General features: G+C 30.5%; 2 protein-coding genes across 4 annotated transcripts in view; one reads left to right on the top strand and one right to left on the bottom strand.

Annotated features, from left to right (window-relative positions):
- On the top strand, window positions 1-13,887 carry LOC111633660. The gene is made up of 3 exons (XM_023378272.1): window positions 1-513; window positions 12,140-12,512; window positions 13,396-13,887. Exons 1-3 carry the CDS (start codon window positions 234-236, stop codon window positions 13,550-13,552), a joined length of 810 nt encoding a protein of 269 aa, XP_023234040.1. The 5' UTR covers window positions 1-233; the 3' UTR covers window positions 13,553-13,887.
- LOC111633667 (deoxynucleotidyltransferase terminal-interacting protein 2-like) overlaps window positions 7,990-17,656 on the bottom strand; it is a 23,074-nt gene continuing 13,407 nt past the window's right edge. For 2 of the 3 annotated variants that reach the window (XM_023378294.1, XM_023378288.1), the window contains exons 3-5: window positions 9,300-9,464; window positions 9,112-9,221; window positions 7,991-8,142 (exon numbers count right to left, since the gene is read on the bottom strand). In XM_023378294.1, coding sequence (XP_023234062.1) covers window positions 8,067-8,142; window positions 9,112-9,221; window positions 9,300-9,464 — 351 coding nt within the window. In that variant the 3' untranslated portion in view covers window positions 7,991-8,066. Of the gene's footprint in view, window positions 8,143-9,111; window positions 9,222-9,299; window positions 9,465-17,656 lie in introns of all 3 variants that reach the window. The other variant, XM_023378279.1, reaches the window with a different exon arrangement.

Consider the following 17,656-nt stretch of genomic DNA (forward strand, 5'->3'; position numbering starts at 1 on the left):
AAACAATTTTTATATATTGTTTAGAAATAAGATAGAAATCGGTCTTGAATTAGTTTCTTAGATCCCGCGATTCACGAAAGTGTCGTTAATTACAACGTCGTATTTTTGCGACGTCGTTAATTACAACAAATTTACGAAACATCTCGTCGTAATCCCGATTTACGACAAAATATCAATGGTCTGATTTCGAGAGTATACTTTTTCGTCTAATAGGAATATTCCGGAAGTTCTAAATGGCGCACGTTATCTCCGACGCGAGTTCCGGAGACAAAATGGAAGAAAGAAAAAGAAGGCGTAATTTTAGTTCTTTCGAGATACAGGCGCTGATAGATGGAGTAGAAAAAAGAAAAAAAATAATAGAAGGGAGGATAGATGAAACTATTACTTCTCGTGCAAAATATAATTGTTGGAGATTAATTTGTGAAGAAGTGAATAGTGTTAGTGATGTACGTAGAAGCGTAGAGGAAATTCGACGTAAATGGAGAGATTACAAAAGCATCTCAAAGAGAAAAGGTTAGTAAAATTTCTATAAACTGTGTAATTCGCCGATTAAGAGAGCTAAAAACACTCGTCGGCCATCTTGAATTGTCTTGACTTACGATAACCCAATCTATATCGTAATTTAACGACGCCTATTTACGACATTTCGGTTACGACAAGTTTCAAAATTTTGTCGTATCGCAACTTACGACGAATGTTCGTCGTTCGTAGTAAATTGCGATACGATAAAATTTTGTACGCACAAAACTTGCCGTAACCGAAATGTCGTAAATAGGCGTCGTTAAATTACGATATAGATTGGGTTATCGTAAGTCAAGACAATTCAAGATGGCCGACGAGTGTTTTTAGCTCTCTTAATCGGCGAATTACACAGTTTATAGAAATTTTACTAACCTTTTCTCTTTGAGATGCTTTTGTAATCTCTCCATTTACGTCGAATTTCCTCTACGCTTCTACGTACATCACTAACACTATTCACTTCTTCACAAATTAATCTCCAACAATTATATTTTGCACGAGAAGTAATAGTTTCATCTATCCTCCCTTCTATTATTTTTTTTCTTTTTTCTACTCCATCTATCAGCGCCTGTATCTCGAAAGAACTAAAATTACGCCTTCTTTTTCTTTCTTCCATTTTGTCTCCGGAACTCGCGTCGGAGATAACGTGCGCCATTTAGAACTTCCGGAATATTCCTATTAGACGAAAAAGTATACTCTCGAAATCAGACCATTGATATTTTGTCGTAAATCGGGATTACGACGAGATGTTTCGTAAATTTGTTGTAATTAACGACGTTGTAATTAACGACACTTTCGTGAATCGCGGGATCTAAGAAACTAATTCAAGACCGATTTCTATCTTATTTCTAAACAATATATAAAAATTGTTTATCATTTCTTATTTTGTATGTTTTGTAACTGTATAATATAAAAACAGAAAGAACAAAAGCTTTAAAAATTATAAGATATATACAAAAAGTGTATAAATAATAAAGGAATTATAATGGTAAATTATAAAGTAATTTTTTTTACACCTAGATTTAAAAACAATTCCATATCCTAAGTTGCTATAACAGTATTTTAAAAGATTGATCATGTACTATATATAACAGGGTGTCCAATAGACCCTGAAAACCTGGAAATGTTGGGGAATTAATAAGGGAAAAATCATGGAAATCTTGGAGAATTTGGTATTAAACCCGAAAAAAGAAAAAAAAAAAATTATTATTACAGAGCATATAATGCATTGTATAATGGAAAGGAAACAATAGAAATGATTGAATGTGCATTGTTGTGTCACATAATATGAATGATGATTTAAGATTACATCATGCATGCTAATTAAATTTAAGTATAATAATTACTAATATTTACTCCAATGTTTTAAGAAAATACAAAATTTGAATTATGTAGCTTTAAATTGTTATAAGAAAAAAAAAATGTAGCTTTTTTTCAATTGTAAATAGCTTATTTTTAACTGTTACCTTGTGGAATTCACTGAAAAGCAGTTGGTGACCCTAGTTAAAGTCAGTTTCCTTGCGATATGAGGTTGTAGAGGAAGTCTGATCACAACAGTTTCAAAGCTCTTACTGAGTAAATGGTATGTAGAATCCATCTATACTTCAGCAATGCTTGCAATTTATGATTGCAGGGTTTGGAACTGACCACTGTTTTAACTAAAAGTCAATTTTTTTTCATTTGTTATTTTTCCAAAATGTCATTAATTAAGTGTATTTTTTGGAAAGATGTTACTGTACAGTAATCATTCTACTTTAATATGCACCCTTTTCAACTTTTTGAGAAGCTGAGAAATGAAGTGTGCATTAGATTCAAAGTAAGTAAGGAACTTGGAAGTAAAACATGTTAAGTGGCATTAGTATCATTTCCAGTGTTATAGAATGTTAAACCTGTTAAGTGTAATTTGAACAGATTTAACAATAGTTAGTTGATTTTACTTCATTTGAGTGTCATCCCTCTATTGAAATTTCACTGATTTTAATAGTGAAATCTATTTAAATTAACAAGTTTTATATGCTATAAATTTTAATTTACAGTTACAAGACAATAAACATAAATTTTATTTTTATATAATATAATTATATGTAATATCTGGCTAAATAAACTTCATTTAATGCAGATATGTGAGATGTTTTTTGGCAAATGCATACCTATGCTTCCTTTTTTATTAGCAATAGGAATTAATGGTCACTTCTTGGTCAGTAATTTCTTGACAACTGTTACTTTTTTAACTATTACCTTAATAAAAGTCTGTTCTGATCCTGTTATTGTAGATTTCAGATGGTAAATTAAAACATTCTGTGAGTTCCGTTACTGATGTGCATCTCTATACAGTACATATAGTAGATTTTGAATATGCCACCAAAGATACTAAGAGACTGTCATGCCTAAATCCAGCTTATGCAAGGAATAGAGAGAAAGAAGAAAAACTGTTAGATATTACATTAGAAACTCTTACGGCTAATAGCTAAATAAATGATTCTACAGGTGATTCTGCTAAGCAATACAAAGATATTTTGTCATCCCCAGGAATTAGTGATTATGGTTAAACACTACTCCAGATGCATTACAGGTTTGATTCTTTCTGGCTTAGTCTGCACATCGATGTGATGAAGGAAAAGAATTTGAAACATGTCGAAACGAAGATGATTTTAATAATGTCCCATGGTCATATGGAATGTGAATTTTCCATCAACAAAAAATGCTTAATGGAAAACCAAAAAGAAGAGACATTTGTAGCTTACAGGAAATTACATGATGTAGTCATGTCAGCTAGTGGATTGGGAAATTGGATATATCAAAATAGTTTATCCATGCAACTTGAATTGCAACCCAGAGATACAAGAAAGCTATGGTAGCTTGTAAACAGAAAGAAATAAGGCAAGAGAAAGAGCAGAGTAAGGAATGGTGAAAGAGCTGAAGAAAAAGATGATGATTATTGCAGAAGCTAATGAAATTGGGGACATTACTGCACATTCGGAAAAACTGCAAAAAAGAAAAGATTTATTTTATTCTATAATTTAGAGACCATGATTGTTTTGTAATATTTACTTGCTATAAATTACATAATTTGGAAAAATTGTATTGAGTTTACATTATATGATTGACAGTAAATGTATGAAACAGTATGAATTTGAATTTCCATATTTTAGTAAAATTGTCATGTCGAACCTGTATGTGATATACAATCTTCGGCACATTTTGAAGTAACAATACATGAATTGATTAATCAACATTTGGTAACATCAAATAAATTGTGAACTGTTTTTAATTTATGCAGCGAGTTGTTTTCAGTTAGTCAGGAGAAAATGCTGGTTTTCATCCTGGAAAATCTGGAAATTGTTGAACATCCTGTATAAAGATGAAGATGAGGGAACAAAAAGATAAATTTTGAGTTTGTTTAAAACATGCAAGGAATTTTAGGAATCCGAATATTATTTGTGTCATCTTGTTTAAGTCAGTATAAGGTATAAGACCTAACTCATTAAGCAAAGGATAAACCTTTCAAACTGCATTCAAAATTTTGTTGAGTAGCAAAGAAACTGTTATTGACTACATACAGCCAATAGATGACCAGGGATTTTTGTAAAGAAGAGAGAAAACTGAAAACTGAGCATGACAAAATTTAAGATATAGTGATTCCACAAGATTCCTTTTCTAATAGCATATTAGATGTTTAAAAGTTAAAATTTATTATCAATATATAAGGTGTCCTATAGGTCTGGATCCATAGGAGTTATGTTGAATTTTTTTACACAGGTAAAGCATGGCACCGAGTAAGGTGGAATAAAATCAAGTTATTATGATGATGGGTACCCACAGCTGACAAGAAGTTGCCAAAGAGTTTAACAGACTGCTCATCAATTACACATAAAGATCTGGATGCAGTTTAACTGCCTGTTAATCTCTGTGCAAACATAACAGTAGTCAGTACCTAAGGTAAAATTGATTTTTGCTATATCTTCTTCCAGAATGTTGCCAATAGAAAGCATGTATAAGAGTGCCAACATTAGAACTATAAACCATTTTAAAGTATATATTTATGAAACTTCATTGTATTTGGTTATTTATTTATTTTTTTCCATTTCAAGATGAGGTGACTACTCATTTTGCCACTAAAGAAAGTCACCTCGTCTCATCTATTCAACTGGCCCAGGTTAAACCCTGGTGCCATCTCATTGAATGCATACCCACCATCAAAAGTTGAATTTATTCCATCTTAACCAGTGCCATGCTTTACTTCTAAAAGAAAAAAATAATGGCCAATTAAAGGTCAATCTAACTCCAATGTTGACCTTGTATATATTAGTTTATATTTATAAATTATTTATATGTAACTGAAAAACTATTGTTTGTAATCTTTATATTAAACTCTAGAGAAAAAGTTTATTTGAACTCTCATCAAATTAATAAAATAATTTAAAATATAATTTAGTTAATCAGTAAAAGTTAAAATTTCATCATTAAAATCTTGTTGTTAATTTAATAATAGCATAAAAATTTTGGTGTATGTTGAATAAAAAATAAAATCTGGTTTTCATCTTTATTTCATCAACCATATTCATTCAATATCAATCATTTCAAGTAAATTATATTGTTTAATAGATGTAGAAACAATAAAAATCAATAAAATTGATAAATTTTCTTTGTTTGTGGGAATATTGAAGTATGAATAATCTGTTTAAAATATGATAAAGATGAATTTTCAAAGTTCATTTATCAGACTAGATCACACAAATCATTTGCTTCTGTTCTGCTGGGTCGGTGGTGAGGTTTATTGAGACAAAATTAAATTATCATAATTAAAAGACATTTATTAAATGGATTGCAATTACTATTTTTTGATATTGAGATGGTCATTTATTTATCTATCAATTAACAAATCGCTTTGTAATAAAAGTGAAAAATTACATTTATTTCTCATTATACTATTTTATTACAATTACATTTTTAATTAAAATCAGGTGGTGGTAATCCATATCCTTTTTCCTCACACTCATTTGTAAGTANCACTTAAAAATAAAAAGTATAAAACATGTCTCTTATATTCATCTGTTACTTCCATTTTAACGAAAATAAACAACTGAAATGTTCCCAATTCTGAACAGTATTATATGAATGACATCCAATTTAACACTTCAGTGTGAAAAGTATCACATTAGACTGGCATTTTTAACAGCAAAACAAGATTTTTCTCAAGATCATAAAATACTCACAAACTTATGGACTGACCTGATATAACAAACTATCTCAAAATATTACCAGCCCGATTTTTTGTTATAAAAATTAATTTTGAATGATGCTACAATTCAATTTTGACTTTAAATGACTTAAATATTTTACAAGACATTTATATTTTTCTATATACAAATGAATTTAAAAAGAAAATACTAGTAATATATGGTGCATTTATTTAGCATATCATCTTCAGTTAATTTAAATGAGATCACAGGATGACAGATGCACTAATCTTAGTGTGTCTAGCAATCTCTACAACCGATCATTGTCATTCTGCTGACACAAAGATGCAACACGATATCTTCAGATGGTTGCCACCTAAGTAAAGTATTAAACACATTCTTAAGTGGGTTCCTGTAGCATGCATAATAGAAATTGCCTAATAAAATTTCAGATGAAAGCTTGTGGTTGATAATCTGCATGAGGTTGATAATCAATATGAAAATTTTTCCAACTTATATTACATTTGATCATCGTGTGGTATATAATGGTGAATTATTTAATCATTTAATGTTTTGATCAATATTAAGCTTTTGTTAGGTGCTAACAAAGCTTAAAGAGCTTTTTCCTTAGTTTCTATATATTTAAAAAGTCCAAAATTATTAAGTTGGTTCAAATAAACAATCATAAATTGTTTCTAATTATTCAAAAGTTAAGAAAACAGGAAACATTTTTTGACATTGTCTAATGTTCTTCATTATTTAGGTGAAAAATATTCGAAATAGAGATTTAATTTTTGCTGTTGAATTACTTATACTATTATCACTATGATGCCTCTTATCTTTTGCATCAATGGTTCCCAAAGTAGGCAGTGAGTGAACTAGAGGGCAGCTGGAGGTGACCACTTTTCCTTTTTCTTTTTTAAAAGGGGTAAGAAGAAACATTGCATTTAATGGTTTCCAGATGTGAGAATAATGAACTGTATGATAAGGACATAAGAGTGAGTTTCATAGAAAAGTTTTTCTAAGAATATTTCCAAGCCTTTCTCACACAACAGAAAATGGGTTAAAGGCATTGGGTATAACTTTATGGAACCAAGGGAGCAGTGGCTTAAAAAAAGTTTGGGAATCACTGTCTTACATGATATTTAAAATATCAATACACTATAGTAGGCTTTATTGTGCTCAAAATTTAAAATTTTGTTGTGATGATTTTAATTTAATGATCATCATCTGGTTTACAAGCCAGCTTTTTTACCATAATTTAGAACCTCCTGAACTTCATTTTATAATGACCTTAATGACCTATTTTTTCAATTTTAAACAACACATTCCTTTTCCTACCACAAATAATTCTTTTCTACTGTATCAATTGAACTAATGTCTATGTTTGCTCCATGGAGTAGACATTAAATTCTCTTATACACAGTATGTATTCTATGGTTAATCGGAAATTAATTCTAATTACTTTTTCCTGATTGGTAGCTGGACTTTAGGCCATAACATTGTCAACTTTACAACATTTTTTATTACACAGTGTGGAAGCTTTTACCATATAAAATGATTGAATGAACTGTTTTGAACAAGACATCTATCTATAAATAAACTTGAAACTTTAATGCAGAAACAATGGAATTCATGGAAATTCATCTACAATCCCAATACTTATACTTACACCATGTAATTTGCAAAAATATTTTATGCAGAATGTGAAATCTCTAACAATTATTTCCATTGTAAATAAGTTTGTTTTAGATCCTAGGATTTTCTGGGGATTTATCTCTAAATTTTCAAAACTTAATAAGTATCACATTTTTCCTGACAACTTACATTTAGTAATAATATTGCTAATGGCATCTCCAGAGGCGGACTAAGGCTAAAGCGGGCCCTAGGCAACATTGTAATTCCGAGCCTATTTTTAAAATTAAAAAATTAAAAACCTAATTTTTGGGGCCCCAAAAATTACGGGCCCTAGGCACGTGCCTAGGTTGCCTAGGCCTTAGTCCGCCCCTGGGCATCTCTTACTTCTTTCAATATTTGCCAAGCAATTTTGAAACTTTCACACTCACATAATAGTCCTGATTTTATTCCATCTATGTTTTTACCTTGTATATTTTCCACAGTGCTTCAGGAATGACTTATTCTAGAACACTGCCATACCTCTTTTGTTATTGTATCTATCTTATATATAAATATATATATATATATTGTTTTATTTTATTTTATATAATTTGTTTTAAATACAAAAGAATATTCATTATTAATGTTTTGTTTGCATCATAATAAATTTTAACAGAAATAAACAAAGAGAAAAAAATATTTATTATGCTGTACAATATGATTTATGTTTTTACAATTTAGATCAAAAATTTATTTCTTCTTTCTCATTTTACCTTTGAAGTTAGTCTTTCTGGAATTTATTTCATTCGCTTTCTTTTTGCTGTATCTGTAAATTAAAATATCAATTAAATACATTTAAATGAATCAATTACAGTTAATAAAAACTTCAGAAATCTTTAAACTATGGATAAATTGTTATATTATAATTTAAACTTTTGTCTAATTCCAATCCAAAAATTGCATAACAATTTTATGAATTTATATATTTAGTTCATATAAATTTTAAAAGTAATTAACATGTTTTTGCAGAGACATAGCCTTAAAAGGTCTCTAAGTGAACTTTTATGTAATTTGAATCATCAATGGTAACTGTGAAATGATGGATTATGAAGCCAAAAATGTTTGTTTTGTATTCTTCAATATTTTTTCTATGTAAATTACCATTGCCCATTTTTTTAATGATTTATTTATCATATAAAAGAATTAACATGTTATATAGGTGATATACCAATTCTCATTTATATTATTCACTAACACTCGTCACGTGCCTTTCAACTCTCATTAACCCAACTGTAGAATATTAATTTTTGGATGCATTAATTTGTATATTCTATGCCATAATAATTTAAACTATTAAATTTTAAATCTTGCAAGTTGAGGATGGTTGGATGGTCAAATGGCCAAGCAGATAAGGGGCAGCCTACTGCTTGGGGGGCAAAAAATTCAATATAAGCTTTTAGTCTGTTAATCTATTAAATAGTAATAAATAACCATATGAGCCTGCTGGCCTTGTTATAATTATCAGACTTATCACACACCTTCTTTAATTAATGTTTAATATCCTAGAATGTATTTCAGCTATGTTAATAGCCCTCTTCAGCTGGGTTACATATATACATATTGATTTCTTAGAAGTAAATATAAATTTTCTCACAACACTTTTCAACCTGTATGTATGTAGTGAGATACCGATACATGCTGTGAAGTTTGGAATATTAGAAAGAAAAACATTGTACTGAGAAAACATTAAGCAGAGATTGCCCACATAAACACACACATTAATTATCACACTTACTGTCTAAATTCTTCATCTGCAAGCAGCTCTTCAACAATAGTTCGCTTTCTTTGTTTCTTTGGTATACGTGAATGATAATAATCTGCTGATGTTTCTACTATTGTTCCAATCTAAAATGAAATATACAGTAGCTTAATAATACATAAATCAAATAATCAACAAGAGTTACACGAATTTATTGAAATTACCTGGAAGTATTTTGGAAATGTTTTCATATCATTCTTTTTATAAAATGACTTTCTGTCCCATGTACGTCTCATTTGTAATGCAGTCAGATCATTTTTAATTTCATCTGTCATTTCTGGTGCTGACATGTGATACCACCCGGGTCCAGCAGTTCTTTCCTGCTCTTTCTAAGTAATAAAGCAAAAGAACTATGAATTGACTTACTAAAACATAGATTACTGTACTTTATGGCATAGAAGATGAATCTTTTGTCCAAAAAATTGCCTTGCATCTTATGTGTGAAGTTGCAATCTACTGTAGACAAATAAATTCTCTAACAGCCTTTAGTAGACTACAGTTAACCAGTACCTAGTCCAATTTTATAATATAATCAAGATGGGTTGATAATGATAATAAGTGCAGAGCCCAAACAGTTAGGAGTTAAAAGTTGAAATTTGGTACACAGTTAGGTACATCGTGAGAACATACATTAAGAAAGGATTTTTCAAAATTCCCCCATGGAGGAGAGGGACAGATTAAGGCTTACTGTGAAGAACTTGGCTTCTATTATACTATTTTAAATGCAGTTTTTTGCATTTTAATAGGGTATGACATGAGAATGCACATTAAGAAGGGATTTTTCGAAATCCCCCATGGAGAGAGAGAGAGAGGGGGGTTAAGAATTACCCCAAATAACTCGGCTTCTACTGTACTATTCAGATGCCTTTTTGTTAGACTAGATGTTGCTTGTCGATGAGATTAGTAAAAACAAGTTAGATTTGCGTAACTGGTTATATAACAAAGAATACACACAATACACAGTCTTGACTCACAGAAGGTCAGCTCTGGAAAGGGGCGAGTGAAACGAGGTCACCCAGGTCACCCACCGTCTCTAACAACTCCCCGAGGGGTCAACAGCACCACCAACCTTTTATTACATAACGAAAGAACGATTAAAAAACATCGCGACACAATGCGTTGTGCGTGTACAGTATGTAACAATATCGTATAACATTAGACAATAATTTTGATCGTTGATTCCAACACTTTTTTGCATTTATGTGTGAAATTGAACATATTTTTAGACCCTTCTATACTAATCTTTGCTATCGTTACTTTTTGCCCAAGCAATGCCGGGTTCATCTGCTAGTGCTTGAATAAAAATATTAATGTGATAGCTAAGTAGCTTTTGCATGTATTCGTATAGAATATTTTAATTGTAAATAGCTTCTTTTAAACTTTTCCCTGAAAAAAATTAAATGTAATTTTATTTGTTTTATCTAGAATACAGTAAAAATTTTGGGGTTGAGTTGAGTGACAAAAGGTGTGGAACTGCCTAAATACAGTAAATACTTTTCTCTTTATTCTATATTGAAATGGGGTATGTTTTATGTAGTGTACCATACCATTGATACAAACAGTGCAATGCTCTTATATGTGAAGCAGGACACTTGTTTCAGAAATGAGAAATAAGTAAATTTTCACTTATAAGAGCATGCTTTTATCTGCACAGAAATACAGTATGCAAATGCAATGATAGAAAATTTATTTCAAATTATTATTAACTGAAAAACTATTTAATAATTCAATGTATAGTATAATATTATGTAATATAACTGACATCCTAAAATGTAAATCCAATTCAACCTGCCTTTTTCAGAGCAAAAACTTTTTAAAAAATTCTTCTAATTTCAGATTATATTTGTATCATCAGAAGTCAATTCTAAAAACAGGTAATGATCCAACATTTTTTCTTACAGAATTTGTCTCTCTTTTGCTTTCTGATAATAGAGGCATAGCTTAAAGTGCTAGGGTTTTCTAAACAAGTTTTCACTCTGAGTGAGACTGTCAACTACCAATGTATAGTTTATGTTAAATGACAATAGCCAAATGGCATCTAGACATTGGCTTGCTGCACAACAGTTTAAAATGCACTGCAAAGATGATAATCATCCTTTTTATTAATGTGACCGAAGGGTCGGCACCTCTTTGGTGCCCTGTCAGGATGACACCACCGCGTCTCGGCGGACACGGAAGCCGCGTTATTTAGGTCACGCGAGCGGTCGCGTAACGGAGCGATCAGAGTCGAGATAGAAGGAGAGACAACGCACCGGAAGGGATGTACTCAGACGCTTTTTTTTCGTAACAACTGTTTAATGGTTAACGATAGGATATACATTAGTGCTGCTGTTTAGGTACATTAGGGCTGCTATGAGATACCTTGCTCGCTTTAGTATATAATAATATTAAGATATTACGTTTCTTCCCGTTTTGAGAGAGAGTTTACAGAAGTTCGCGTGTCGATATTTACCTTGTATGAAATCCCAAAAGAAGACAGTTCCGGACTCAGAATACAGAAGACACAGTTCTTAGGCGTAGAATTATCCAAAGGCGAAGNAGCTACAAACACTCGTCGGCCATCTTGAATTGTCTTGACTTACGATAACCCAATCTATATCGTAATTTAACGACGCCTATTTACGACATTTCGGTTACGACAAGTTTCAAAATTTTGTCGTATCGCAACTTACGACGAATGTTCGTCGTTCGTAGTAAATTGCGATACGATAAAATTTTGTACGCACAAAACTTGCCGTAACCGAAATGTCGTAAATAGGCGTCGTTAAATTACGATATAGATTGGGTTATCGTAAGTCAAGACAATTCAAGATGGCCGACGAATGTTTTTAGCTCTCTTATAACATCATCTGCATTAACTGTAAAACTGAAGAACAAAAGAAATTTACTTAACTACTTTTTTAAAATAGGAATAAACTTAATATTTAGAAATCATATATAAATTGAATAAATGACATCAATATTTATTCTCATTAATTTTTTCTTTGTACCTTGAAATCTCTAGGATGCTGGAAAAGAATGAAATTAGAAGCAAAAAAGAATTTAATTAATAATCATCAAATTATTAAATCGGCCGATGATAGTGCATCATCAGAATTGTCAAATGAACCAAGCAAGAGTATTATAGAAATTGTAGAAGGAAGTATTCAGTCTGTACAGAATCCTAATAATCAACCTACGGTTTCTATACCTGATTTTGAATTTCAATACAAACAAGCAAATGAAAATTGCCAGCCAAATAATACACCAGTAACTGTAAAATCTTATGAAGAACCTTGTAAGAAACCATTTTCCAGAGTTAATGTTCTATCACAATCCCTACCTAAGAATTGCTTGGGACAACAAACTACAGAACAAAATATAAACAACCTGGAAAGGTTAGTAATATTTTCAGTTTTTTAAATAAAATTTATTTAGAAAATATAGTGCAACCACAACATTCTATGCATGTGCATAAAAAATTTGTATGTTTAGTTTTAGTTATAAAATATCTGGACATTAAATTCGACGGACAATGAATTTAATATGGTCAGACCAACTTATGTGACAGGAACCATTAAAAGGGACACCCAAATATGTTTTCCCTATGCCCCTAGAAAACTTAGGGGCTTCATTTAGTTTCCACCTCTACAAAATAATTATTAGTAACAGAAAAGAAAATCTTTAAGACTGCTTTTCTTTAAGAAACATTATATGCATTTCATTTGGTCCAAAAGAATGGGTAAATGAGTCCATTCTAGCCTGAGCCTTATAAAAGCTCTCAATGGCCCTGTATATGATGACATATGCCATTACAGATATAACAACTTGCTTTGGGACATTGTACAAAAGATAATTTCTCAACTCCTCCTGATAATGTTTGAAAACATTACTTTTGTTTGCTATCAGGTCTTGTTTTAACAACTTCCAACTATCAACATTGAAGTCGTCTAGAAGAATTTGGGAAAAATTAAAATTTATGCAGAGAACGAAGAAAACTTTTGCCATATGTAAAGACTCTGACCATTGTAATTAATTAATTAATATGAAAATATGTACCAAAATACCTAAGTGAAAATTTTGTAATGTTTTTAAAAAAAAAATTTTATTTGCAATATAAAGCTGAAGGATACTACTACATTTTCAATTTAATAAGTAACTCCTCAACTTAGCAATTTTCTATAAATTAAATATAAAATTGCTATTTGTATAATGAATAACTATACATTTGCTGTTGTGTAAATTATTAATAAATCTTTGAGTTGAAATATTTATTTTCAGGAGAGCTAATATTAAAAGGAAAATGAGAAAAGCTATCTTGGAAGAATTACTTGCTACAGAAAAACTTAAGAGAGAAAACGAAAGGCTGCGAAAATGGATACTTACAAAGGAGTGTGAGGAAAAAGGATATGGATTACCACCACCTGATTTTAATTAAAATAGTATAATGAGAAATAAATGTAATTTTTCACATTTATTACAAAGTGATTTGTTAATTGATAGATAAATAAGTGACCATCTCAATATCAAGAAATAGTAATTGCAATCCATTTAATAAATGTCTAACATTTATATCTTGTAATTATTATGATTTAATTTTGTCTGAATAAACCTCACCATCAACCCAGCAGAACAGAAGCAAATGATTTGTGTGATCTAGTCTGATAAATGAACTTTGAAAATTCATCTTTATCATGTTTTAAACAGATTATTCATACTTCGATATTCCCACAAACAAAGAAAATTTATCAATTTTATTGATTTTTATTGTTTATACATCTATTAAACAATATAATTTACCTGAAATGATTGATATTGAATGAATATGGTTGATGAATTATAGATGAAAACCAAATTTTATTTTTTACTGATTAACTAAATTATATTTTGAATTATTTTATTAATTTGATGAGAGTCCAAATAAACTTTTTCTCTAGAGTTTAATATAAAGATTATCAAATACAAACAATAGTTTTTCAGTTACATATAAATAATTTATAAATATAAAATAATATATACAAGGTCAACATTGGAGTTAGATTGACCTTTAATTGGCCATTATTTTTTCTTTTATAAGTAAAACATGGCACTGGGTAAGATGGAATAAATTCAACTTTTGATGGTGGGTATGCAGTCAATGAGACGGCACCAAAGAGTTTACCCTGGGGTCAGCTGAATAGTTGAGATGATGTGACTTTCTCAAGTGGCAAAATGGAGCAGTCACATCTTCAAATGGAAAAAAATAATAATAAACCAAATACAATGAAGTTTCATAAATATACTTTAAAATGGTTTATAGTTCTAATGTTGGCACTCTTATACATGCTTTCTATTGGCAACATTCTGGAAGATATAGCAAAAATCAATTTTGTCTCAAGTTACTATTGAGTTGGTAATGAGTAACTGGCTGCGTCCAGACGACTATGTGATTAACGGGCAATCAGGATGCATTCTGTTAAACTCTTCGGCAAGTTCTTGCTGACTGTGAGTCTGCATCATCAAAATAACTTGAATTTATTCCACCTTGGTTAATGCCATGCTTTACCTGTGTAAATAGTTTAAAGAAAGATCAATATAACTCCTATGGATCCAGACTTATGGGACACCCTGTATATTGATGATAAATTTAAAAATTGATGTGTATAGATAATATACTATTAAACATTAAAATACGAAGATGCTATATTATCAGGTCAGTCCATAAGTTCGTGTGCATTTTTATCTACAAAAAAAGCAACAAAAAATTTTAATAAAATTTTATTTCAATCTATAATGTATTCACCATTATTTTATACAATTTCTTGCCATCTTGATGGTAGCTTTTTAATCCCGTCTTTGTAAAATGATTTCGGTTTTGAATCAAAATATTCAGAAATAGCCTTTTTTACATTGTTCTCATCCTCAAAAGTTTTTCCTTTTAAAAAATTCTGCAAACTCTGAAAAAGATGATAATCACTGGGAGCAATATCTGGCAAATATGGTGGATGAGGTAAAATTTCCCAGTTGAAGCTTTTGAGTTGAGCAGTTGACGTTATTGTCAGTTAGCTATTGACAGTTCATGTGGTATCCATTTTCTTAGCTTTGAAACTTTTCCGATTTGTTGTAGATGTCTATGAACAGTTCCATGGGATAAATTTAAACGTTCCGCAATTTCATCAACTGTTAAAGATGGTTCTGCTTCAACTAGTGCAGAGAGAGCATCATCATCAAAGTCAACAGGTCTTCCAGTATGAGCCTTATCCTCCACACTAAAATCATTACTTCTAAATCTTTCAAACCACTTCTGCGCAGTCCTTACACTAATTACAGTTTGATTATGAACAGTATTTCATTTTTTGGCTGCATTTGTGGCATTCTCATCACTTAAAAATAAAAAGTATGAAACATGTTTCTTATATTCATCTGTTACTTCCATTTTAACGAAAATAAGCAACTGAAATGTTCCCAATTCTGAACAGTATTATATGAATGACATCCAATTTAACACTTCAGTGTGAAAAGTATCACATTAGACTGGCATTTTTAACAGCAAAACAAGATTTTTCTCAAGATCATAAAATACTCACAAACTTATGGACTGACCTGATATAACAAACTATCTCAAAATATTACCAGCCCGATTTTTTGTTATAAAAATTAATTTTGAATGATGCTACAATTCAATTTTGACTTTAAATGACTTAAATATTTTACAAGACATTTATATTTTTCTATATACAAATGAATTTAAAAAGAAAATACTAGTAATATATGGTGCATTTATTTAGCATATCATCTTCAGTTAATTTAAATGAGATCACAGGATGACAGATGCACTAATCTTAGTGTGTCTAGCAATCTCTACAACCGATCATTGTCATTCTGCTGACACAAAGATGCAACACGATATCTTCAGATGGTTGCCACCTAAGTAAAGTATTAAACACATTCTTAAGTGGGTTCCTGTAGCATGCATAATAGAAATTGCCTAATAAAATTTCAGATGAAAGCTTGTGGTTGATAATCTGCATGAGGTTGATAATCAATATGAAAATTTTTCCAACTTATATTACATTTGATCATCGTGTGGTATATAATGGTGAATTATTTAATCATTTAATGTTTTGATCAATATTAAGCTTTTGTTAGGTGCTAACAAAGCTTAAAGAGCTTTTTCCTTAGTTTCTATATATTTAAAAAGTCCAAAATTATTAAGTTGGTTCAAATAAACAATCATAAATTGTTTCTAATTATTCAAAAGTTAAGAAAACAGGAAACATTTTTTGACATTGTCTAATGTTCTTCATTATTTAGGTGAAAAATATTCGAAATAGAGATTTAATTTTTGCTGTTGAATTACTTATACTATTATCACTATGATGCCTCTTATCTTTTGCATCAATGGTTCCCAAAGTAGGCAGTGAGTGAACTAGAGGGCAGCTGGAGGTGACCACTTTTCCTTTTTCTTTTTTAAAAGGGGTAAGAAGAAACATTGCATTTAATGGTTTCCAGATGTGAGAATAATGAACTGTATGATAAGGACATAAGAGTGAGTTTCATAGAAAAGTTTTTCTAAGAATATTTCCAAGCCTTTCTCACACAACAGAAAATGGGTTAAAGGCATTGGGTATAACTTTATGGAACCAAGGGAGCAGTGGCTTAAAAAAAGTTTGGGAATCACTGTCTTACATGATATTTAAAATATCAATACACTATAGTAGGCTTTATTGTGCTCAAAATTTAAAATTTTGTTGTGATGATTTTAATTTAATGATCATCATCTGGTTTACAAGCCAGCTTTTTTACCATAATTTAGAACCTCCTGAACTTCATTTTATAATGACCTTAATGACCTATTTTTTCAATTTTAAACAACACATTCCTTTTCCTACCACAAATAATTCTTTTCTACTGTATCAATTGAACTAATGTCTATGTTTGCTCCATGGAGTAGACATTAAATTCTCTTATACACAGTATGTATTCTATGGTTAATCGGAAATTAATTCTAATTACTTTTTCCTGATTGGTAGCTGGACTTTAGGCCATAACATTGTCAACTTTACAACATTTTTTATTACACAGTGTGGAAGCTTTTACCATATAAAATGATTGAATGAACTGTTTTGAACAAGACATCTATCTATAAATAAACTTGAAACTTTAATGCAGAAACAATGGAATTCATGGAAATTCATCTACAATCCCAATACTTATACTTACACCATGTAATTTGCAAAAATATTTTATGCAGAATGTGAAATCTCTAACAATTATTTCCATTGTAAATAAGTTTGTTTTAGATCCTAGGATTTTCTGGGGATTTATCTCTAAATTTTCAAAACTTAATAAGTATCACATTTTTCCTGACAACTTACATTTAGTAATAATATTGCTAATGGCATCTCCAGAGGCGGACTAAGGCTAAAGCGGGCCCTAGGCAACATTGTAATTCCGAGCCTATTTTTAAAATTAAAAAATTAAAAACCTAATTTTTGGGGCCCCAAAAATTACGGGCCCTAGGCACGTGCCTAGGTTGCCTAGGCCTTAGTCCGCCCCTGAT

Source organism: Centruroides sculpturatus, unplaced genomic scaffold (genome assembly GCF_000671375.1).
Source record: "Centruroides sculpturatus isolate CEXI.00-Female unplaced genomic scaffold, Cexi_2.0 scaffold54, whole genome shotgun sequence".
Classification (NCBI taxonomy): domain Eukaryota; kingdom Metazoa; phylum Arthropoda; class Arachnida; order Scorpiones; family Buthidae; genus Centruroides; species Centruroides sculpturatus.